The sequence below is a fragment of the Alnus glutinosa genome, chromosome 1 (genome assembly GCF_958979055.1).
Source record: "Alnus glutinosa chromosome 1, dhAlnGlut1.1, whole genome shotgun sequence".
NCBI classification, from domain to species: Eukaryota; Viridiplantae; Streptophyta; class Magnoliopsida; order Fagales; family Betulaceae; genus Alnus; species Alnus glutinosa.
The window spans coordinates 13,345,084-13,370,959 of record NC_084886.1 but is presented as its reverse complement, the minus strand read 5'-3'; the positions used below and the strand labels follow the sequence as shown (position 1 = coordinate 13,370,959).

The 25,876-nt window shown below is 37.9% G+C and overlaps 2 protein-coding genes and 1 long non-coding RNA gene across 8 annotated transcripts; all 3 read right to left on the bottom strand.

Moving 5' to 3' along the window:
- Positions 1-189: 189 nt before the first annotated feature.
- LOC133873519 (splicing factor U2af large subunit B) lies at positions 190-19,507 on the bottom strand. Of its 6 annotated transcripts, none has more exons than XM_062311258.1 (11): positions 19,350-19,507; positions 18,755-19,005; positions 13,898-15,540; positions 13,662-13,799; positions 8,476-8,547; positions 4,337-4,378; positions 4,068-4,157; positions 2,364-2,471; positions 2,044-2,136; positions 1,772-1,851; positions 190-1,440 (listed from the first exon to the last, which is right to left on the bottom strand). In XM_062311258.1, exons 3-11 carry the CDS (start codon positions 15,305-15,307, stop codon positions 663-665), a joined length of 2,811 nt encoding a protein of 936 aa, XP_062167242.1. In that variant the 5' UTR covers positions 15,308-15,540; positions 18,755-19,005; positions 19,350-19,507; the 3' UTR covers positions 190-662. The 6 variants fall into 6 exon arrangements, with proteins under 6 accessions (XP_062167242.1, XP_062167226.1, XP_062167219.1 ...); XM_062311242.1 differs by having other exon boundaries at positions 18,755-18,907; XM_062311235.1 differs by lacking the exon at positions 18,755-19,005.
- LOC133873561 (uncharacterized) lies at positions 9,553-13,651 on the bottom strand. The gene is made up of 3 exons (XR_009901130.1): positions 12,197-13,651; positions 11,350-11,425; positions 9,553-9,570 (listed from the first exon to the last, which is right to left on the bottom strand). It is a non-coding gene; the product is annotated as an uncharacterized LOC133873561 (long non-coding RNA).
- A 2,955-nt stretch (positions 19,508-22,462) lies between the features above and the next one.
- On the bottom strand, positions 22,463-25,820 carry LOC133873510 (multiple organellar RNA editing factor 2, chloroplastic-like). The gene is made up of 4 exons (XM_062311223.1): positions 25,367-25,820; positions 25,132-25,229; positions 24,956-25,021; positions 22,463-22,919 (listed from the first exon to the last, which is right to left on the bottom strand). Exons 1-4 carry the CDS (start codon positions 25,765-25,767, stop codon positions 22,777-22,779), a joined length of 708 nt encoding a protein of 235 aa, XP_062167207.1. The 5' UTR covers positions 25,768-25,820; the 3' UTR covers positions 22,463-22,776.
- Positions 25,821-25,876: the final 56 nt, after the last annotated feature.

Below are 25,876 nucleotides of genomic sequence, written 5' to 3'. Positions count from 1 at the left end.
TATTAATGGATAAGCCATTTAACTCAAGTACATTACACTGTTGGTTGCCACGCATACAAGCAAAATGGCCATTCCCTCGACACAGTTCTCATGCATAAATCCATATTTAAATTTCGAAAAGCATTAAGGAACTGGGTTTTCTTTTATCAAGAAAATATGATATCATTTCTGCACAGGAAGACAACTGGGTGTAAAATCGCACCTACCTCCGTTCATTGAAACTTTGAAAGTAGTGCAATTAAAATCAAATAAATCCGAGGAACTACATCTTTTCATTTGGGCTATTAAATCCAACATTATCATCCTTTCTAAATGGTAACAAAGAAACTCAGCATGTAAATCCATCTCAGATGCTCAAGCAGCATCCAGCAACTAGCTAAAGCCAAGCACCCTTCTAGACAAGGCCAATATGAAGCATTTTCATAAGATTTCACTTGATTCGCATTCCTTAGCTCATGCTTGGGGCCACGGTCAAGATTTTACATGTATTACTAGCTGGCTCCAAAATTTTGAAATTGTTTTATAAACTGAAACCAACGACTGAGCCCGGACCCGATTCATAAACAAATGTGTACCGAGGGAGGACCCAGTTGTCAGATTGGTATTTTTGTGGAAATTTAAGGCACTGGAAATCGTAACCAGTACTAGCAATCCAAAAGGATTCATTTAGGAAACTTTCCCCAATAAAGATCAAGAGCAACATACTCCACCGTCACAATCCGGTTATCAAAAAGCCGCCCATGCAAACAATGTGCCGCCGTGCAAGAGGCTTCTGTTCTTCCAAACTCCACAAAAACACACCACGGCTCAAATACATGTCCAAGATCACAATTCTGTTTCTCATTGTCACCCCTCTCAGTAACATCTGATTCCATAGCCAAACTGCCATCCAATCCAGCAGAAGCCTCCTTTGACTTACTATCAGCTTTATCCAAAGTTGACCGATCTTCGGCCATCAACTCGTCATCCAAAGTTACGTCCTTCGCTTGAATAATATCAGCAACCTTGTCATCATGGCATTCCAATTGATCTTTCTGACCGCCGTTCAGCTGGTTCGGGAGTTCTTCGGGGACACCATCTGATACATTCTCACAGCCTAGATCTTCAATAACCATGTTACTATCAAGCTGACCCATTTGGCATGACTTATCCTCTCCAAGATCATCAGCAGGTTTATTGTCACTAAAGCAATTCCCCTTCACACCTTCATCTTCTTTAAGTTCATTGACATCACTTGGAAAATCTGCGATGCTATTTTGCCTGGGCTCATAGGCAACATCTATTCTTGAAGAAGCATCTGTTTCTGCCCTTTTGTCATCACACAGCAAGTCTTGCCAGGTCCCAGTAGATTCCGAATTGTTGATAACTTCACATGCTTCTGAGGTGGTGATAAGACTGTTGCTGTGCTTGACAACGTTAACAGATTTAACAGTGCCAAATCTGCAGGACAGTTAAATTTGATATAAATATGAGTATCTAAAAGACCAAAAGAGAAGGATTTGTTTCGTGGTAAAGAAGAAAAACTAGAAACATTGCTTTCAATGGTTAGGGTTTTCCTCAACGGAGAAGAATAGCCAGCAATTGATAACATCATTTTGATATTATCTGAAAATAGGCTGTTCTCAAGAACTCTCTGAAATCGTAAGCCATTTCAGCACTACTTTCTGTTTTATGAATTTGATAATAGAATACTGGTTTTGAAAAATAACAAAACAGGCCCTAAATTCAAAAAAAAAAAAAAAAAAAAAAAAAAAGAAGTTTTCTCAGAGACCTTGCACACTCCAACCGTATATCTTCCAGAACTTCTTCCACATCTTGCTCGGACAGTGGTAACAGACCATCTGGATTGAACTGAATCACATAGAAAAAAAAAATGATAATTAATTTGACCCAGAATAAATTTCTAGGAAAGATATTTGGCAAAAAGAAAACAGACTAGATTAGATAAGCTCCCCCCCCCCCCCCCCCCCCCGCAAAAAAAAAGGAAGAAAAAAAATCCCCAATTATAGAAAATGAGTTAAGTAGACACCGCAAAAGCCATACCACATTTTTAAGCTTTAGTACTTGTGTGGGCTGTTTGAGAAGTGGCATTGCATGATCGGGGACTCCATGGCAAAGAGAATATCCAGCATTTTCCTAGTAAATGTTCTTCTCTGGGTCAGAACACATCTCGAGGTAGAATATTGTAAATAGAAAATATACTGAGAGTGGACTAGCTCCCCCATTACATAGTCCACATACCCCACGGGCCTCCAACGGGCCAAAGAGAGAGGAGGGGGGGGGGGAGGGGGGGTGGGAAGGGATGTATGTACTTAAGAAATTGCATCTCAATTTTTCCTGGGAGAAGGGTGGTGATAAAGTACCGAGAACGATGCATTAGGAATAGCTTGAACTACAGTCAGTACTCGCCCTCCCAATTTCATACCACTCAAACCAGCACAAGCTTTGAGAGTAACTGATTGGTCTACATACTGATGCAGTATAAATAAGTCATAAGAAACTGAAAATGTCATCAGAAAGGGTGTTTTTACTTATATAAAGGAAATCCAAAACTTGAATAGAGCAATTTATAACAAAAAGAGTATAACAGTCAATTTTTGACATCTGTCAAGATTCTAGTGGTCCTGATGCTCAACTAACATATGTTTGTCATAGACATGAAACCAATGTACTAAATACAGACTTAAGTGATGAAGAGTTAAATCAAGCTTAAATACAGTTCATTTGACATTGGGTGCATTCCTTCATCAGACTTACCAACAAATGAAGTAAATGAAGTCACTGATATGGGCATTGGAAAGAGAGAAAAGCCATGGCAAACTAAAATAAAAAAAATTGAAGCTTCAAAAAAGAAAAAAGAAAAAGTGCTTCAATGCAGGTTCTGCAGCTTAAAACTGTCTCCAATGAGCATGCATGTCAGTGTTTGACACAAAAAATGAAAGTGTACTTATTATATAGACAGGACACACATAAGAGATATCAAAATAATTATTTTCGGGGTGAAAAGGCAACCATTCTTATGGGCAACCAACCAGAGATAGAATTCAGAAGAATGCCAACTCTTATGATGGGTAAATAACACATAACAAGCATAATGACACATCCAACAAAGATACTAACAGATTTTCATAAAGGCAAGTAGGCAACACCACTTCACATAATTTTCAAGTCTAAAAGATGCTAATAGCTCTCTTTTTTTTTCAATAAATATGAGCTCTTCTAGAGGTATTACAGCTTATCAGGGACAAACTAGTACCAGATCTCTTTGTAAGATCTAGAATAAAGTATTTAGAAGTACTCCAGAGGTCTCCGGTATTGAGTATTTCAATCCAAATGTCATACTCAGGTCTAAACTAAAATTCGGTCTTAGTTTTTCACTTTAACAAGAAACACTATTTGATAATAACTTCTCTTATCCTAACCATAATAATAATAGTAATAATGATGATGATAACTTCTCTTCCTGAAAGTCAACTATAAAATGAGATTTGACCAGGTTGGGCACCCAAAATCATAGGCCTTATGCATAATTAGCCCTCTCACAAATGGCATGGCAACATAAAAAGGGGGAAGGGAGGAGGGGACAAAGAGAACACAATGTTAAGTCAAAGGATTAAAATGAGATTTGACCAGGTTGGGCACCCAAAATCATAGGCCTTATGCATAATTAGCCCTCTCACAAATGGCATGGCAACATAAAAAGGGGGAAGGGAGGAGGGGACAAAGAGAACACAATGTTAAGTCAAAGGATTGAGCTATCATATAGTTGTAAATGTAGAAAATATCAAATAATTCAGAATAATTTTCAATAGTTATAGTAAATACTAGAAATGTCAAATCATTCAGAAACAGTGATTATAGATAATCAATCATAAAGATCCAATTTACATTATGAGAAACTCGACTGAATGGTATTATAGAATGTCTGCAATACACCACAAGGACAAGCAAATCTCATTCAAAATAAGAAACAAATTTGTGCAAGCAGACACTGGTTTAACCTCTTATTGCAAAGCATTTATCAGAAACAAAACTATAGAGGTACAAGCTGCTGCAGGCTGTATTACCTCCAGAAAAGCACATGGTTCGCCAAGCTCTTCATTTACCTCAAAGTGGTAGGCCTTCAAAGGTCCAAAGGCACTAACAATGTCCATAAGCTGGAATGCAGGATAAAGGCCTAATCACTAAAGAGATCCCATTTATAAAGGAAAATGATAACGAAAAGAGGAACAAAGGAAGAGGGTTTGGTTGGAAATGAGGATATAAAAAAGAGCATGTCATTTAAGGAAATGCTATCTATAATGAATCAAAGATACAAACATTTGAAACATATTACCATTTTTGATGAAAAAGCCTTTGAAATTCCACCAATAAATATCTGTAGCAACACAAAAAAGAAAAAGGATAGTAAGAAACATATCCACAATATTAACCAGGGAAAGTAGCACATCGCACCATGAACAAAAAGTACAGATTCAGACAAATTAAGGGCAAAAAAAAAAAAAAAAAAAAAAAAAAAAAAAAAAAAAAAACTAAGTGAAATCCTGAGGAAACTAAGACATAAAATGGCAAGAAGTACAGATTAAAAAAATAAAAAATAAAAATCAGATAAGCGATTCCCTCTTGAAATTTAAAACATGTATATCATTGTCAACAAAGAACCTTAGTTGTAATTTGGGCAATAGGTAATGCTATTAATACTTTTCCCAGTTCTAATGATAATGGTGATGACCCTAGGTAAAACTCACAAGTGAAGAGGTAAAAAAAAGACATCACCTGCCTTCAAAGTACAGGGAAAGGAGTCTGCTCTTGCGTAGAAACATAAATCGTTAAGAGTACCTTGGACAATTACATCAAGCAGAATCTTTCCACAACAAATATGTGACCCCAAAAATACAGAGGAAGAGGATAAAAGTCCAACTCAAACTATAACATAACAGGATTCATTCGAGAGTGAATATTTATTGAATTACATTTAGTGCTAATGATATGGATAAACAAAAAAACAAAAACACTTTCTTTCTTTTTTTCTTTTTTTGTTAAAAAACAAAAATACATATACACAAAGGTTAAACCAAGGAAAAGTTCTGTTCAAAACTTTGAAAAAATCCATTATGCAGTTGTTTCTTTTTATAAGTAATCGAAATATCATTAAAAGTGTAAGATGCCCCATGTACAACACATGAAGTATACAAGAGAAGCCGCGCTAGGTAGTAGGGGCAAAAGGAACAATGAATTCATGAAAACTAATCACTAAAGGAGAAACATAACCAGCTGTCCAAAGGTACAAAGTGTTTAAGAAAAAAGATTTCAACTCCTCAAAAGACGTCTCGTGGTCCTCAAAACATTACACAATTACATCACTTCAGTATGAAAGTACTGAACTGTGACCCTTAGGTATATTAACATTAGTTTACTATTAGCACATGTTGGTATATGGAAACTGGACTATGTGATATGAAGCAGGTAACCGTGTATAATAGTGACTGCACATGCACCAAATTTATCGCATTTATGCATAGAATACTTCACACCACATATACACAGAACCAAGTTATGAAACTCTTCTGGTTTGAACCAAAAGCTTCACTAAAAATGAAACTTTGTGCAATGACTCCAGTGGATTCCCGTATTATTTTGTATGCACTCGTAGAAACGTAGTTCACAAGTATCCATCACCCTTAAGCCTGCTTGCTCCAACAACCATTTGGCTTGTCTATCTTTTTATGTCGTATGTCTGTTTACTACAGTTACACTAGATTAGACTTCCTCTTCTATTTTTAAGGCATTAGGCTTCCTCTTGCCAAAACCCTAGTGAGGCCCTGATGCACTCCATCTTGGAAAATCTCCAAAGAAACAAAGATATGTGGTTATAAACCCAAAATACTTGGCCAGTGTAAACAAGCCCCCACAAACAAAGGGCCTATAGACTTGGTCTGCCCACCTCATTAAACTCTTCATCAAAGACTGAAGAACTCACCATCTCCTAAAGAAACAGCAAAAGAGCAATTTTTTCGTATTTAATTAATTCTTGAAAAGGGGGAGAAATAAAAAAGGAGGAAGCCTTAGTAACATGGGAAATATACAAAGAGACACCAAATAGAAACAACAAGAACACTCAACCTAACTTCCAAAATCCAGAACTTCTAAGAAATCAATCAATAATGTGAAGGCAAGCAGTCAGTCACAGCCATCGAATACTTCAGCTTTATTCATTTTTCGATCATGGACATCCTGAATAATAGAATGGAAAATATGAACTCAAGGACATCCTTATAAATAAATAAATAAATAAATATATATATATATGTTTTATAAGTAGAATTTGTGAAAATACATATAATCTCATAAGTAGAAGAGGATCCAAACTACAGCTACAAAAACAGATGAAACAAGGCCTGGAAGATACTGATGAGGACCAATGCACTATTTACCAGGAAAATGACCTAAACCATGCCTACAGTGAGATGAGATCGCGAGGAAATGCAAGCAGGTATTTTTCATGTAATAAGCAAAGTAATAGACATCACTGCACCATACAACAATTTAAACAGTAATCTTGCCAAAATGCCCTTACCTCTAGATTAGAAGTAGCCATGACTTTTAATGAAAATCTCGTTTGCTTCTTTTAAAGACAAGGGTAATATAGGAAAATTAAGAAGTGCTTCCACTTTTGGAAAGTGCAAACTTACTTTAGACATCCCAAAAAAAGAAAGGAAGAAGCTTATTTTGGGATGAAGTGAATAATAATTTTTTTTTACAAGTAATTGAAATATCATTAAAAGCGTAAGGCGCTCCGGGTGCACAGGAAGTAGATGAGAAAAAACTTAGCTAACTAGAAGGAGAAAAAAGAACAAGAAAATCATGATAACTGAGAATTAAGGGAGAAATAAATGCAACTATCTAAAGAAAAAGAGTATAGAAGAAAAAAGACTCAAGCTCCTTCAACATTCTCTCGTGGTCCTCAAAATTTCAATCATTCATTTCCCTTCAAAGGCAACACAAGAGGCAAAGAGGCACTATTTTCCACACAACAGCACTCCGACTTCTATGGGTAGTCCAAGCAAATAAGTCGACTATTCGACTACACATAACCCAAGACAGCCCAACGTACCTAAACAGACATTTCATAAGGAGCAAGCAACCTCATAATGAAGAAGATGGTCCACATACTTCCCATTCCTTTTACACATACAATACCTATCATTTACAATGACATGCCACTTCCTAAAATTGTCTATGGTAAGGATCTTTCCTAGGGCCGCCGACCAAGCAAAGAAAACCACCCTCAAAGAAGTCTTAATCTACCAAATACTCTTCCAAGGAGAAGGAGAGCCATCACTACGAACCAGTACACTGCAGAAAGATATAACATTGAACAACCCTTTTTGGGAGGAGGTCCACCAAAGGCTCGTCTTCACTTACTCGTCTCCTACTAGCTAAAGAATGAGGCAAAGATAGCCACCTCCCAATCATGAGCTGCTCTATCAAAGTTAATGTTCCACTAATTAGAGCCACCAAAAAGTTCCAAGCGGGCCGCAACAGAGGCATCATTCCACAAGCAATACCATATAAATCTGGTACGGCTTCATTCAGGGCCTTATCCCCACACCACAGGTCATGCCAGAATCTAACCTTGGAGCCAACTCCCACCTCAAATTTGGTATGACAATGAAATTTCCCCCAACCCCTCCTAATATTCTTCCATAACCCCCCCCCCCCCATATGCCCCAATAGGCTCATTTGAACACCACCCATCCCACGCACTGCCAAAATTTAGCATCCACCACAACTCTTCACCAAGTTTCTCTCTCATGAGCATAGCGACATAACCATTTCCCTATGAGAGCACGGTTACATTTGCAAGTTCCGAACCCCCAATCCACTCTCATAAATCGGGAAGCAAACCTTGAACCAACTTACCAGGTGAAATTTGAATTCTTCGCTGAGGCCCCCCTTCCCCCCCCCACAATACGAAATGTCGTCAAAGTTTCTGTATATGGTTTGCAACACCCATAGGAAGAGGAAAATTGACTTTTCAATAACACCGTCTCAAATAGACTTCGCCTTAAAGCAATCCCCCCAACGGAAAACCAAGATACTTCATAAGCAAAGAAGAAACCCTACATCCCAAAATGCCATACAACCCGTCCACATTCTCAACATTATCAACTGGAACCAATTCCGATTTAGCCAGGTTAATCTTCAATCCGAAGACAACTTTGAAGCATAAAAATAAAGCACGCAGATACTCAAACTGAAAAGAAGGGCATAGATACTCTCCCACTATCTAACAAAAAGCTAATTTACACCAAAAGATAGGAAGTCCAACCAGAATAGGAAACAAAAGAAATTCTAAAAGAGATAACGATATTTAAGCAGTGAATCGATATAAAGTAACATATGGCTGCCTTACTTTACCGCTATCTTAATACAAAAGCAGTTATTTTGATATTACTAGTGTCATACACATACCTTGTTAGGTGAATCCTTCACGGCATCACTTATTGGATCAACTTCAGCCACTGATTTCTCCAGGTGACCAGTCTGCATGAAAATAGCAACTGTCTGAAAACCTGCTACATGGATAATAAGCACAATATACCTCAGAAACTGCAAAGCAGCAGTATAAAGTGCTAATTGAACCAATAATAGCTTCTGTTTAGGGCATAGAATAACTTAATCAAATACAATCATGCTAAATTTATGAAGATTGAAAAGAAAAGGAAGACAATATGAAGTCATAAAATCTGAAACAGTCAGCACAATGTGTTGATTTCAATTTAGGGGGGGGGGGGGGGGAACCCAACAATGGTAATCTCATAGTACAGATTCCATGATGAAATGTTATGAATAAACACCTAAAACTTGAAATAGAATGGTGAAAATGGTTGTTCGATATCCGAAATCTGCCCTTTTATTTAAGGGCTTCTATCTAATATTCATGTTATTCAATACTATGAGTTAATCAATCATCCCATGTATTTCAGAGCATGTCCAACAAGGATAGAAAACCAACAACATATCATCGTTATTAATTGAAGCAAACATGACAGAAATGAAGCTGCAGAAAATAAAAAATACAGAATACTAATAAATTAAGAAAGATTGAAAGGTTGGCACAATTCTTAAATACTCACTGTCAACTTCCAAAAATTAAATGACAACTAAAAGCATGAATCTTGTGACACATTCCCTAAATACTGATGCATAATGCACAACCAGATAAACGCATTGAAACATTCAGTACCAATCAGCACTATGGCAATGGAGCAATAGTTATGATCACATAAGGTCCCAGATTAGCATAAGGGGTTATGAATGTTACTTCTCTATACTGATCATCAAGTCAATGCATTACGTTATGAATATTTACTCTGAGCAGAACCAGAAGAAAACTACCATTTCTCACTACATTACATGGACGAATCATTTTGCTCCATTTAAATGTTTCCAAGCATCATTATAATTTGATATGAAGCTTCTTCATCAAAGTTGACAGATATGGGCATGGCTTCTCTATAATAAGTGCCAAGCCACATTTTGCAGCAGGGTAAACTGAAATCCAATCTGCCATTAGGAAGTTTAATATCTGAAGTAAGAGAAGCTGCCGAAACATATAGAATAAGCTCAATGGGAAAATGTATTCCCACGAAAACTTAACATATTGGCAGTGATGGTGCAATCCAGTTAACAATATTGTTCCACAAGAACATATGAACAAAATGCTAATGAACATGGAATAAAAGAGGGCAGGTGTCAAGTACTTACAAGTAGTTCAGTGGCTTATCAAAATCAAAAGGAGAATCAACCACATATATTGACATGATGAAGAGCATTTAAATGGAGTGGTCAGGGATGTATGAACAGAAACAGAGGAGAATTTGTAACAGGAATCCTAAAATAGTGTAAGAAAAGTTACATACACAGAGTTCCGGATTATAATAGGCATGTATTAATTATTGAAGGTGAACGTTAACCATGAAGGCTTTAATATTGTACTCACAGATAAAATTTGTAGGAGACTATGCTTAGGAAAGATCAGAAATTCCTAGAGGCATACCGTCAGAAAAAGCTAGTACTGATGGATGATGCATTAAAGTCTGATGAAGGAAAGCCAAGAAAATGAAACCATAAATGATGAAGCAGCTATTCTGAAAAGAAAACAAAGCCTCTTTTTTTTCCCTCAGGTTCCGGTTAGCTGGTAGTAGACTTGGGTTAGATAACAGTAAGCTATGCGTTAGGGGTTCAAACCAAGGAACAGATAACAACACCAAAACAAACAAAGAACTGGAGGAACAACTAATACATCTCAAGTCATTAAAACAAGGAGTCATACTTCTCGGTCTAGGTTTAATCGGCATCTCACCATATTACTGAGGTACTTCACCTCACATAAAGCAAATTGGTTGCAACACATTCCTTCAAATTCATTCCTCAGACAAAGACCCTATAAATATCCTCACTGGGGGTTATAAGGGCTACATAAGAAAGTTGCTTTAATGCATTCAAGAGACTATAGAGAAGACACCATATAATGAAAGAACAAATCTCATCAAGATCGGTTTATTAACATAAAAGCATGCAACAAATACAGAAGACAGCAGAAACAAGGACAGGTGATTTGGTTAAAATTGAAGGCAGTACAAGAACAAGAAAAATGACACCAGAATTTATGTTGAGCCTGAGAAAATAGAAAGGCCTGCAATTAATTCATTTATCAAAATTAAATGGAGTTACACAGAGATGAATACATAGAATAGTTTAGCTAGACAATCTTGTGTAGTTAGGTTAAGGCTTCTTTGACCATAGAACATTGGATCACTTCCATCTTTTCATCTTAAACACATTAATGTGAGATGAAAAAGGAGGTCATCAATAAATTTCGTTTAGGCCATTAACATGCCAACTAAACAAGAGAAGGATATAAAGAGCCTAAAATCCCTCCTTTCCTGGGACTTCGATTACTCATTTAATATTCTTGTACCATGTGGAGAAGAATATTCCACCCACATAACAGATATTTCAAGAAAAAAGGAAGATTACAAGGTTTGTAAAAGGGAGGCTAACTTATAAACTTTGGGTGCAACCACAACTGTCAGGAGGATGATAACCTATGGGCACACTACAGTCACTGGTGCTAGCAAAAAGTGGAACTGGAAGTCACACACCGCAATGCAGAAATTCAGAGTGCAGATATCTCCACTGAGAATGAGAGCAGATATCCTAAAAGAACTACATCTCATAAGCAAAATTGTATTACATAAGTTACTAATTTAATAGCTGAGACCAATCACCCAACCAACCAGAAAAGAAAAAGCTGCAAGCACATCAAATTTGTCACTACACCTGGAAATCTTCTTATTTAGGAGTCAGCTTCATCACCATCCTGAACGTGAATTACGATATACGCAACATAAACACCCTATTTAAGAGATTCCAACATGGCAGTCAGAAAAGGCTCACATAACGGGACAAATAGATCATTCCATGTGCAAAAGAAAACTCTTGAAGCTACAGTAACAGTTCCTAGTGTTAAATTTGACAAGCAATCTGAGTTTGCTTCCAAGGTACAAGAATAAATAAGGAACCTATCAAAATTAACCATGCACCATATAAAAAGTCAAAATCAGAACCTTCCCTTTCAAGGATTAGTAATTATCCACCCCCCCCCCCCCCTCCCCCACCAAAAAAAAAACCACAAAAGGCTACTAGTTGCCCATTTGCATCATCTTAGGATCAATCTTTCACGCATCCAGAAAGAGGAGGAGAGAGAGAGAGAGAGAGACAGAGAGACAGAGAGACAGAGAGACAGAGACAGAGACAGAGAGACAGAGACAGAGACAGAGACAGAGGTGGTGAGAGGCCTTTGTGTTAAAGTTCCAAAGCTAAACTATCTTGATATGTTTCCATTTGGCTCCTAATCATACATGACATTCTGATCTTGAACTTTCAAATTTTCAAACACACCAAATCATAGCAGCTAAGGCTACTGGAAGCGATAAAAGGGAGGATGATGCTGGGGTCAAAGTTTTATACACCAATGACCCAAAAAAATAAAAGAATTTGCAAGGCAATATTAGTCAAAGAAGTAAGGGATCACAATTCTATAATGATGAAAACAGTTCACTATCTTATGAAACTTCTTCTAAACTTGTTAGTAAGAAAAAATTTTGCTAACACTTGAGGCTCACACCTTAAGGTAGCTTACAGTCCCAATCAGATATAGTGGCCTTGCTGCTTTGAGTCCTATCACTGTAAATTGCTCAGCAAGAAACAAAAATAGTAACAAGAAGCAGTGGTACAACCTATTTCTAGGTGATGGTTTCCTCGAGTAATTGATAGCTAACAATATACATTATTAGCCCCAACGTTACATGTGGTACAAATGCATTACAACTACATACCTGCATTATTATTAACTCAATATTCACGAACTGTACATTGTTCAGTTGTCAAGAACACCAATATACGCGGAAATGAATTAATTACGCAATATATGTTACAGAAGAGGCTAGAATTTATAAGAAAGATTAAAATGAATGCTATATCCCTATGTCTGGTAGACATGCACCACATCAACAAGACCATTCTACCAATGCACAAGATCTAAGAAACTGACTAATGGTAACATTACGAACCACTCAAATGTTCCAGCCCTATACTCCAAATAATCTGCCTTTTGAATCAGTTATGTAATGAATAAAAAATTTTCTTTATTTTGGTGAATATTTGACATCATAACACTCGTATACCAGTGTCATTCACAGACATGACTTTGCCATCAGATATTTTTCCTAACACACATATTGCCACAAATTTCCACTCAGCTTCTGACAAATGTATTTTTCGATTAATAACAAAACAGGAAAAATTGGGTCCTTCACTACCAAATATTCCAGACTAAATTTTGGCTAAAAAAGGCAAGAACCACAGGTAATAATTTCTATTGAGTTAGTTCTCAGAAGTCTTTGAGAGAGCAATTGTCAAAGAGCAATTGTGGTACACCACAAAATACATCAATCTGAAGGGCCAGACGCCAAACTTCGTACACAGTTGAGTTGCTTCCAAGGCTGTAGACTTACAATTAGCCTCTGAACCCTTCTTCCAAGCTCCAAGTCAGTTTGGCTTAAGGTCAAGATTGACTGGTTAGACATCACCAAGCCTCCTCCAAACAACCACACCACACCGCAATCCTAATGCTTGGGTGCTTGGCTCAGTTTTGGACTTCTGGCCATCCTTGACCTCATGCATTTTTTAAATTAGAGATGAACTTGGCTAAAATTGGCTTCTCTTCCCTTGCAGCCATTGAAGACTATAAGTTCAACCACCACTAGTGGTCCACGCCTCGTTAAGAGTATGATTGAGTTGAACACTGACATGCTCTTAGATTAGAGAATGTTGAAATGCAAGATTCGCAAATAAGAAAACTCCAATATAGCTCACATAACCACCCAGAAGACATTTATTAGGCCAATAAAACAATGCTTTAGCGAGAACACTTGACAAATAAGTAACAAGAAAACTTCTTCTAAGCAAAACCATGAAGCAATTATTTAAACTTCGATAGATTCAACAGATAAGATAAAACAAGCAGCCAAAAGAAAAGGAATAAAGAAATGAGGAAAATGAGAAAGAGATGGTAGGATAGTCATTCTTACTGCCGCTTCAACAAAGTCTTTGGGTCGTCTAACTTTTACAATGGACCCAGAGAAGAAACTGCCATCAAAATAAAGGGCTGCAGAGGCATCCTCAGGTGTAAGAAACTCTACAAGAGCTTGGCCTTTCTCTTTGTTTATCTGCAATTAAATATGGTAAGGCAAGAGTTCTTTATCATGCTAACCTGCATGAAATGAATGAAATGTTATGTCCAAAGAAAAAAAAAAGTGACACTTACAACACAATTGAAACACGGCTGGGTTCCTTGGACACGAGTAGCACCATAAGACAGCAAAAAATTATTAAAGCATTCCATTACAGCTTTCTCAGAGGCTGAAGATGGTATATTTTCTACATAAAGCCTCCTCATAGGCCGGGTAGCTTGAGTTAGTTGAACAGAATCAATTGGGGCATTCGTCTTTGTTGACAAAGCATTAGACACCCCAGAAAGAGACATCATTGCCGTTGAAGAAACAGAAACAGCATTAGCAATCTCATTTACAGTTGAGGCTACATCCTGGTTTGATGACTGAGCATTAGAAGTAACTGGACCAGAAAAAATGGCAGCTGTTCCCACGGGTGGGAGATCCCATCCAGCACTTTTCTTCTCTGGTGAACGACTAGATGGGGAGGAGGTCTTAACAGTAGACTCAATTCTTCTCTTCCTTGGTGAATAGCCACCAAGCCTACTTGTATATCCTCCATGTCGCTGATAATGGCTACTCGAACCATTACTTGATACTCTGTTTCTGTCAATATCAGAATGCTGTCTTCCAGACCTATCCTTAAGAGAATGTGAGGAAAACTCTCTGTGCTCCCCGCCATGATGAGATTTAGGCTTGTGTGCCCTTGGTGATATTGAATTGGACCTTCTACTTCTGGCCTCACGTTCTTGACTCCTTGAACGTCTCCTTTTCAACCTTGATTCTTCAAAGCGTGATTTTGATAATTCCTTCCTCTCTCTTCTCTCCGAAACATCCAAGTCACGATGTTTCCCTTGATCATGTTTCTTCACAGTGTTCCAGTCTCTATTTTTCTCATCATCCCCATTTCTATATTTTCTCTTGCTTTCTCTTTCAGACTTTCCTCTACTTCTATCCGCATGTCTATCTTTAGAGGCCAAATCTCTTGAAAGCTTCTTATCAGCTTCATTTGCAGAATCATCAGTTAACCACTCATTATCTTTTCTTCTACCATGTATTTGTCTGTCATTTTTTCCTAGTTTCGCTTCAGAGCTCAAATCTTTGTTCTTTTTATCCTTCAGTTTGGTATCTGACTCACAGCTTTCTCTGTCCTTTCCCTTAACTACAGCATCTTTCTTCATGGAACTATTCTCTTCTTTTTTTCTGGAACTTACCTTCACTGATTTCTCAGAAACATGTTTTTCCACCGTAGGGAAAGTGTCTTTATTTTCTTTGTAGCCCCTTTCAGATTCAAAACGATCAGAAACATCCTCAATAATTCCTTCCCTTGATATGTTCCCTACTTCAGCAGCTACCTCTTCCACATTTTCTGACAATTTCTTGTTTTCCCTTCTAAGCATAATCTCTTCGATGCTGAAAGGCCTTGTCCGAGCAGCACTTCCTTCATCACAATAGTGCCTACTACCTTTTTCATCCTTTTCTTTTAGCCAACTAGATCTGCTCATCCTGGTTACAGTAAAAATTCCAGTGCTCAAATACAGTATGGAGTATATTCAGCCTGGTAACCAAACAGGAAAAGGTAAACATAAATGGTCAGCTCCTGCAACCTTGAGATCTTTAAAGCCGTCTCTAAGTGAATATCACTGCAACCCCAAGACCAAAGATGTAATATGTCAATGTCAAGCAAGTTTTCAGCCACTGATCCACACAGCTTCACAAGTTTCAAGCCCTCTAACTACTGTACAGAACACAATGGTTGAAAAATTACAATCAAGTGCTAGACCCAAAAAAAAAAATTCAAAGAGGCAAAAGACATGATGCCATCAAAGGAGATCTCAAAGACTTTAAAGCCATTAGTGCATCAATCAGCTAGTTATATATATATTTTGATAAGTCAATCAGCTATCTATATAAAGTATAAACAACATCAAATTCATCCCATGCTCAGTTTTATAAGTAGAATAGTATTTAAAAGAAAGAGACACTCAGGTACACAGAGCATGAGCAAAAGCATCCATAAAGAATTCCAACTTCAAAGTTAATAGAGTCAAGAATATCCAAAAATGAAGATAAGAAAGTATAAACCCACCATTCCAACACGGGGGGCTACTTAATAACCTTCTTCAGAAAACCCCACTGAAATCTAAATAATTTTTCTTTATAAGTAAACACAATTCATTATAAAGCGCAAAAGGTGCAACCCAAGCATACAAGAAGTATACAAGAGAAACCCCTAACTAATGGAAGAAAAAACATAAGAAAAACATGAAATCTAGATATGTTTAAGTCCACGGCAGTTGCCCAGTGATAGAGTCTTAAAGAAAAAATCCTTAAGTTCCTTTACCATCCATTCACTGTCTTCAAAACTCCAATCATTTCTATCCCTCCAAATACACCACATAAGGCAAGACGGAACCATCTTCCATATAATACTGTTCCAACTTCTACCAAAAAACCCTATCGAGCAAGCAAAAAGATCTACCACTCGATGAGGCACAACCCACGGAAACCTTACAACGCTAAAGATGGTACTCCACAGGGCATTAGATATCTTACAATGTACTAAAAATTGATCCATTGACTCCTCACTCTCCTTACACAAACATCACCAATCAACCACGATGACATGCTACTTTCTAAGATTATCCATGGCTAAAATCTTCCCTAAAGCAACCGACCGTTAAAAGAAAACCACTTTCAAGGGAGCCTAATTCCATCAAATAATCTTCCAAGGGAAATGAATACTATCGTGAGGAACAAGGACGCTATAATATGATTTAACATCAAATAGCCCTATCTTGTAAGGTACCCAACAAAGCTTGTCTTCGCCACCCCGTCCCAATCTAAGGGAGTATAAGAAATTTGCTTTGATAAGTAAAACTAGCCTTATTGAAAGCATAAGGTTCCCTTAAGTATACAAAAGAAAACACCTAACTAGGAAGAGAAAAACGAACAAGGAAATCGACAAAACTAAGCGACAATGGGGACAAAAAGGCTAGCGTCCAAAAATACAGAGTATGAAAGAACAAAGCTAAAATATCCTCCATGTAACTCTCCAAGTCCTCGAAACACCTAAGATTTATTTCCTTCCAAACACACCAAAAAATGCAGATTGACACCATCTTCCAAACCGCAACACTTTTCAGCCTTTCAGAATTCCTCCAACGGGCAAACAAATCTATAACTCTTCTATACATAACCCAAGACATACCAAATCGAGTAAAGAGATAATTCCATAGAGCGGAAGCCACATTGCAGTGAAGAAGAAGGTGGTCCGTTGATTCCCCATTCCTCTTGCACAAGCAGCATCTGTCCACTATTATAACATGCATCTTCCTAAGATTATCAACTGTAAGGATCTTGCCTAAGACCACCGACCATAGAAAAAAAAAAAAAAAAAAAGCCGCCTTCAAATGAGCCTGAGTTTGCCACACACTTTTCCAAGGGAAGCGACTACCTTTAGAGCAAGAAAAGGAACTAAAAGAGGACTTGACCTTGAACAGACCTCTCTTGGAAGAGACCCACCAAAGCCTATTTGCACGACCTCTACTCACAATGGACGAGTGCAACACCTGGAAGAAGGGAGCAAAGACATCTACTTCCTAATCACGTGCCTCTCTAACAAAACTCACGTTCCACTTAGTAGAACCACCCAAAATCTCCATATTATTCGCAACTAAGGCATCCTTCACACGAGCAATACCAAAGCGAATAGGAAACGCATCCTTTAGAACTGTATCCTCACACCACAGATCATGCCAAAAAAGGGAGTATAAGAAATTAAAGAACAAGGTAAAGAAATCCACCTCCCAGTCTTGAGCCACTTTGAGAAAGCTAACATTCCACTGATGAGAGTCACGTGAAAAATCCAAAAGATCTACCACTAAAGCATCCTTACAATGGTCCAAACTGATTAAGTCTGAAAAAGCTACCTTGAGCGCCTGATCCCCACACCACACTACACGCCATACCATAATCTAATTCCAACCTTAAATCTAGTGTGACTAGAAAACTCCCCCCAACCCCCTCCTGATATTCTTCCAAGCCCCACCTCATGAACCTCATTTGAACCCCCCCCCCCCCCCCCCCCCCAACACGCAACCATATTTAGAATCCACAACCACCTTCCATAAGGCCTCTCTCTCATGAACACAACGTCAAAGCCACTTCCCCAAAAGCGCTCAGTCAAATGAAAGTAAATTACAGGCCCCCAACACTTTAGGTTAGCTAGCCAAATGAAATTTGAACTCATCACCAATACCACCTAACAAGAAGTCTCGCTGCAACTTCTCTATGCGGTTGGCAACACCAATCGGAGTGGGAAAAAGAGACATGAAGTAGACAGATTAGATAAAGTACTTTTGATCAAGGTCACCCTCCCACCCTTTAATAAATATGTCTTCTTTCATCTTGCCAAACGACGCTCTATCTTCTCAATAATTCCATTCCAAATAGATTTGGCCTTAAACGAAGCTCCCAGCGGAAGGCCTAGATATTGCAAGGTAGAGAAGAGACCCTACAAACCAAAATGCTAGCTAAACCTTCCACATTGTTGACATTGCCAATGGGGAACAACTCTGATTTATCCAGATTAATTCTCAAACCTGAAATCACTTCAAAGCATAGGAATAAACAAAGCAAATTGCAAAGATGATCTAGATTTGCCCCGCAAAACTTTTTTTTTTTTTTTTGACAAGTAATTTGCCCTGCAAAACATCAAAGTATCATCCGAAAACAAGAGGTGGGAAATGTTGAGGGCACCAAGAAAACATTAAATACCACAATGCTCCCGCCACCAAACAGTAAAGAATGAGAGACGATCAACAAATTCACCAGAATTTTTCCACATATGACACCAATCCACTATAATTATTTTCCTCTGAATAAATTACCCAAAGTTTGGTTTTTTTCTCAATGCAGTAACCCATACCCAAAAGAAAAAAAAATATCACCTTTCAAGGAACTGATACACTCCTATACTTCTATATAACAACTGCATGCCAACTGCCAAATTCCGCTATGCTCTTCCAGGAATCTCCATATTCACTTCATAGCGAAAGCTTCATTTCTCAATACAAGATCGCTGATGCCTCGCCCATCAATGCCTTATATAAAAATTGAAATTCACACTAACTCTTATCACACAAAAGCAGTTGCCTATGCAAGACTCAGCAACATAACGTGTAGCATTACTACGTTAAACCTACGAACAATTATTTTTAAAAAGAAAAATAAAAAACCCGATGAAGTAATCATTGGAAGTGATAATAAATGAGAATAAATTCAACAATAATGCTTCTTTCAAATTCCTAGTAAGAAACAGCACTTAAAATCTTAGAACTCCGGAATCTCGCTTAAAACCAACAAAACTAAAACCTGCAATTACAACCACATTATCTTAGTCGAAAATAGCCAATTATTTTGGTAATCTTAAAAATAGTCCTGGAAACCCTAAAAATATAGTCCCAACTAATTGTACAACAATTCTTTCGTACCAAATCATAAGCACGTAGAAGAAGATAAAGATGACACTGCTTCAGGTTGTACCTTTTGAACAAAAGTCGGGCGTAGAAGTTGGGCTGAGAGAGGTGTACGGAACGCCGAATTGGGCACGAGAACAAGAGAGGCTGCGATAGCCGTACTGCCGTTGAAGTTCCGTCGCTAAGTGGCTCGAATAGGGAAACCTATAGAGGGCGACCAAGCCAGACTCGTTATAAATGACACGTAGATTTTTTTTTTTTTTTTTTTTTCTAAAAGATAATTTAACTCTCTTATTTAATTTTTTATTTTTTTTATTTTAATGTTGTCTCTTCGTCATTCTCATGTGTTATAACTTTGTGTTTCAACTAGGGATTTTATTCCTTCAAAAGAAAAAAAAAAAAAAACTAGGGATTTTATAAACGAATAGAAGAGGGAGGGGGGGGGGGGGGGGGGTGGTCCAGGTTGGGGTGGCAAAATGATTACCAATCAACCCTTGTGTAACAGTTGCCTAAACTGTTATGGGAATTCAATAGGAATTATAGGAATGTAAATGGAAAAGAGAGGAGAGATGAATTGATGAATGAAGAAATTGTAGTTGTATTGATAAGGCAGAATTAGAAATTGCCAATCTCCAGAGTTCCAATGAACTTTACAAATCACAGAACGTAATCTCACAAGCCAAATTGTCTAAACATATTGCGACTAAACTAATGCTTGCAATACAAGTAAACAAAACGCACACTCCAAAGAATAAAACGACAATATTTTACTGAAACAAACTCCCACGTGTTCAACCATAAAACTTAATTACAGATGTAATCCATAAAACACCCACTCCAGGCATTGACTGCCATGTGCACCGGAATGACGCCAGCTTATCTCTCAATAGTCTTCTTTTGTTTTTTCAATCTACTCCGACTTTAATTAGCTTCCTAAGTTAGTTTCTTAACTCTTCCCAAAACTTCCCTTCCAGAGATATAGGACTGTGACACCTTGCTTTGGATTGTAACTCTCAAAGGCAAATACCTTAACAATGACCTTACCTTCCTCAATAACCCTTCTAACCCTAGATCTTCCTGACTTTGGAAATGTATGTTGAAGAATAGAAAGGTGGTGGAAAAAGGTGCATATTGGGTTATCTTTAATGGCCATAATATTAATATATGGACTTCTCCTTAGGTTCCTTCAGAACGACCCAAACTCTTAACATTATGAACCTTCCTGAATTCCAAGTGGCCAATCTGATTAACCCTTGGATAGATCCAAGAATTCCTATTTGTTGAATGATTTGTTTGACCCCCCTCTGTCCAACAAATTCAAAACACTACCCCTCAATTAAGCTCTCAAGATAAGAAGGACCTGGGCCCCTTCATCCTTCGGATATTTTTCTGTGAAATTTGCCCAGGCACAGTTGCTTCCCAAGACTCTTTTAGCAGATCTCCTCCCCTTGCTCTTCAATATTGGAACTGCCTTTGGGGCTTAAAACTTCAACATAGGTTAAAGTGTCTTTTTTGGAAGATTGCCTGGAACTTGCTCTTTGTGAGAGCCAATATTAGAAGGTTCATCCATTCTGCAAAGGCCCCTTAGAATCTTCACAGCATATACTCCTGGATTGCCCATTTTCTAGAATCCTCTGAAGAAACTCTTATTAGCCTTTGGCTTTGGTTTTCAGCAATCAACTCATCTCTGACTGGATTAAGGCCGTCTTAAAGCTTCACAAGCTCGTTACCATTCCATGGAAGGACACTTGGAAATTCCAAACTCATGTTGTTGTTAATATGGACCACATCTGGTTTGCTAAAAATCAACTCATCCACAATGGAATGCAGACCGTGATCTCTACCTCTGTTTCAATTTCTTCCATATGGTCTTCCCCGCCTCCTGGAAGTATTAAGGCTAATTTTGATGTAGCTATTCGATGGAATTATGCTATGGCAGCTATTGTTCTTAGTGATTATTATGATGGGAATATCATTGTAGTTGCCACCACTGCATTGTTAGGCAGCTATTGTTATTAGTGATTATGATGGGAATATCATTGTAGTTGCCACCACTGCATTGTTAGCTGCCCGACTTGCAACTTCTAGTAGGTGCAACTCTTTTATCATTGAAGGGAATGCTCTTTACTGGCATCATTGCCATCAACAGTCCAAACTTGTCCACAAATTGGGCTAACATTGTTTCTGACATTCGCTTTCATCTACTTTCTTTTCAGATCTGGATTACTTTGAAAACTCTACGTAATGTTAATTTCAGAGCATATTGTTTAGCTAAGCTGAGCAATGCAGCTCAATAATGCATGCAATTAAATTAATTAATAAAAAAAAAAAAAAATGAAGCTCATAAAATTCATACCAAACTCACGCCTCTTTTCTCTCTTCTCCTGTATTATTTACTGGTGCTTGTCTCTTCAAAGTCAAGCTTCTATAGAACCGTGTCGAATTCTTCATCTTAACGTCTTTCCAGTTGCCTCATCAAGCTGCTACTAGGAATTTCTCTAGTATTTCAAAAGCTGATGGTTTCAATAAATCCTTGGCTGTTCCCTTGGTGGGAGATCAAGCAAAGAATAATAATTTTGAAAAATATGAACCGTTAAAAAATGAAGAACTTTTATAAATATAACCACTAGAAAAAAGACAATTTTTTTTGAAAGACAGTTGAAAAAATACGAATTTTTAAAAATATAATTATTACAGAAATAATAAAAAAAGAAAAGAGAAAAAAAGTATTTAAATAAAATAGTGAAAGTGGATGGTTAAAATGCAAAACTGAATTTAAGTATTCTAAAAAAAAAAAGTAGACAGCTAAAATAATAATAATAATAATAATAAATTTTTTATTTTTTATTTTTTAAAAAAAGTAATCTTTTAGCTACACATTTACCGGGCCGGATATGAATGCACGTGTATTTGGGTTGCATCATAAGCATCTCTACGTATCACAATTTCTACCATTGGTTGCAAGTGTAACTGATATACAGGACAATTTCTCAACATAAATGTGACATAACTCTACTTAATGGATCCAGATAACACCCAAAGGCAACACTTGGTTCACGCCGGCACAGCTCTACTTTTCAGATTCCTGCCAACGCTTTTTTGGCTACTTACTGTCAAGCAGCCAAGAAAAGCAGTCAATGCTTCAATCCTCCATCGTTATATGATGACTAGCATAGCATATATCACCGTTATTCCGTAGGAAGGTACCATAAGTAAAAAATATTAAATTGTCACAATAAGAGACAAAAACTTCAGAACAGTCATCACACAGCATCCAGAAAATGGACTGAACGACGACATCAATTGCCTTAAGTTTAAGTTCAACTAGCCTGGATGGAGACTTTCCGGGACCAAGTATGACAAGACATTTATATTGGTTCCCAACATTCACACTTTTTAAAAGACGCTCAGCTATTCCCTTTTTGCCAAGATATCTACACAGCTAATCTTCCCCATTCAATGTCACCCAGCTATGACTGAGCACATTCCATGTTTCACCTCGAATTTTCTCTACGACGCACATACCGAGTTCTGTCATTGTATCTTGGTCGGTCTTGAGCTCTCTGTGGCTGTGGCTCCACCCTCCTCTGTCTCTCAGGGGACCTTTGAACAATCTCCCCATTCACAAACAGTTCAGCTGCGACATAAGGAAAGGTTTGCATAATTTTGATTATTAAACCTCATGAATAAGAGTAGAGTATTTGAATATATCAAATTAAACCAGAGACAAGCAATGAAGTATAGCATGGTTCCCTTTCCAAGAAGAGGCAAATGATGCAACAAAGTTGGAAAACAAACCTCTAACCCAAAAGTTCAAGAAATTAACAAATTAGATTATACATATGTAATGTCTGGAATTTTTATAATATCAAGCACAGAACGGAGAAAAATAATAAGGAAAAATTTCTCCTGAGAAAAATTCAAGGTATATGATACTTCGGATGATAAAATTGATCTGGATAATTGCATATCAAACTCCCCTCCAGAAAGACATAAGTTAAAAACGAACATCCATGCACATTATGCGCAGTTGGGGGGCATAAACTTCTACCAAGTTGACAAAGATATTATCAATGAACAAACTTCTATAAAGTGCAGTACGCTTTATTACTGCTGATCAGCAATCTATGCACCACAAGAATGAAAAATACAATCAATGTATCATCTCTAATGATTCCGTGACTCCACAAATGTATACAAAGCACAGAACATGAATGAAAGGAAATTTGATGTAAGTTAGCATTCAAAGCTGGACATTACCCCTTCGAGGCTATTAGTTTTGCCAAGATGGATTAGTAAATATGCACCACAAAGATATTATGGGCAGGTGGGACATAAACTTCTATCAAGTTAACAAAGATATTATCAATGAACAAAATGAATAGCACTTTTTACTACTGCTGATCAGCAATCTATACACCACAAGAAAAAAATACAATCAATGTATCGTCTCTAATGGTTCTGTTCCACATGTATAAAAGGCACAGAACAGAAATGAGAGGAAATTTGATGCAAGTCCTTTAGCATTCAAAGCTACACATTACCCCTTCGAGGCTAGTAGCTTTGCCAAGATGGACTAGTAAAAAATTGCAAAATCAAGAAAGGCTATCACTAACAATATGCTTATCATGAAAAATGTTTGCTGCGCCTTGCCAGACTTGCACCCAGTTTCCTTTATACTTTTGAAAATAAATATTACAACGAATATCCGTGTAATGTCAAAAGCCTGAATGAACACAACTTTAAACTGGCATAAAGGCCTGGCAGGTCAAGGCTTGAATAAAAAATGCTACTATATTATGTTTCATCTTCCCTGATCTGCATCTCAACCATGTGCACAAAGCGCAAAACAGTTAAGAGAGACGTTTGATATAAGCCCATTACATTCAAAGCTAAGCATTGCCTACAAGGTTCATTAGCTCCTCCAAAAGATGGACAGGAAGACATTACCAGATTAGTATGTTAACACAAACCACCACCAGTACTATGTTGTCCACATAAAAAAACTATTAACATGCACTACATTAACAAACACATTCACACCCCATGTTAGTCACTTTATTTATGTAAAGAGAAAGCAAATCATCAAAACAAGGCTGCTTTATCCTTGGTAGCCATTATCCGAACCTCATGATGTATAAAAAATGGAAAACACTTAAAATTCATTCCCATCCAGTTACATTCAAATGAAGACCTTGCTTATTACAGGACTCTACGCTTCTTAATAAATGGCGTAAGAAAATTAAAATGATTAACCTGTATCAATATTCTTTGCTTTTGAGGTCATGCTTCACACGTAAAAAAATTCAGATATGGGTAAAAGATGCAAATCAACCATAAAAAACTATTCCCATTGAAGATGTCACATGAACCATATGGGTGATCCACACCGACCATCAGAATGTATTTTCACTGAAGAACCACACCAACCCTTTCATTGACTTACGGAGGCAGTGGCTCAAAAATCATAGACGAGCAAAAGTCATCAACTTGATGACTTCAAGAAAGCTAAATGCCAGAAACCAGAGTTGAAATATGCATATACGTGTACTGAATGCCAACATTACACGTTCACTCGAAAACTACAGGCAAGACATACCATCATGTACTCAATAACACTAAAAAAGTAAAGCAGAGTCGGCAAAATCTCAAATTGAAGACTCAAAGACTCACCCCCATAGTCTTTATATTCAGGATCCACATAAGAATCTGGAAGTACAAACAAAACTCCGGGCAAGCCTGTCACGACAATAAGAAAAACCAAAAAATCAATAACAACCTACGATACATTAATGTCTGCGTGAATATATATTTTTAAGAAAATAAATTTTAGCGAAGTTAAGACAGGCCTTCAAGCTTGTTAGAGGTCTCCTCGTCAATCTCACAGCCAAATCCAAAATACCTCTCGCAAGAAACATTGTAAATCTTCTTCTTCGCTTCCTCCTCACTAATCACATGACCAACAAAAGCACTTAGTAGATAACAATATCAACACTACCAATAAAAGATCAAGGTCTGATTTTCTCCTTATCCTTTTCCTACGCATTCTAGGAAACCAGTCAGAGAAGAGAAAAAAGGAAATACCTGCCGAGGATTTTAGCTAGGGTTTGAATGTAGCAGTCGATCATCTGCTGCTTGGTGGCGCCCTCGCCGCCGGGCTTGTCCATGACGATGAGCCAGTGCTCATAGTCGCAGCCGGGGAAGAGCGGGGCCATCTCGGTGGGGGGCCGATCGCTGAAGTTGGACCCAGAGTTGAGGGGAGAGTAGGCGGAGCCGCCGGACCTGTTCACGCGGCACCGGACCGGGGTGAACCGGGGCGCGGACGGGAAACATCTTACGGGGGCGAGTGTTCGGCGCGATTGGAAGAGGAGAGTGGGGATGGGAGGCTGGCTGGTGATGGTGGAGAGGAGGCGCTTGGAGAGCGCCGCTGGGCGTCGGAGAGTGGCGACGGAGAGGGCTCGGCCTAGGGTTAGGGTTAGAGCCATTTGTTTTCTTTGGAAGTGAGTGAGCGACGGAAATGAGGGTTTTAAGCGGGCTTAAGGGCTTTATATCTTTGACTCTTTGTTGGGACTTGGGAGTGGGGTGGGTTTGTCT

Excerpts from the sequence above, each read along its gene's own strand:
- LOC133873519 (XM_062311258.1), bottom strand. The coding sequence starts at position 15,307 with ATGAGCAGATCTAGTTGGCTAAAAGAAAAGGATGAAAAAGGTAGTAGG. Across the intron at positions 4,158-4,336 it reads AGGCTTTTTCATCAAAAATG|CTTATGGACATTGTTAGTGC; the intron begins GTAATATGTTTC and ends CCTGCATTCCAG. Across the intron at positions 2,137-2,363 it reads TTCCTAATGCATCGTTCTCG|GAAAATGCTGGATATTCTCT; the intron begins GTACTTTATCAC and ends AACATTTACTAG.
- LOC133873510 (XM_062311223.1), bottom strand. The coding sequence starts at position 25,767 with ATGGCTCTAACCCTAACCCTAGGCCGAGCCCTCTCCGTCGCCACTCTC. Across the intron at positions 25,022-25,131 it reads GACCTCTAACAAGCTTGAAG|GCTTGCCCGGAGTTTTGTTT; the intron begins GCCTGTCTTAAC and ends TTGTCGTGACAG. Across the intron at positions 22,920-24,955 it reads TGAATATAAAGACTATGGGG|CTGAACTGTTTGTGAATGGG; the intron begins GTGAGTCTTTGA and ends CTTATGTCGCAG.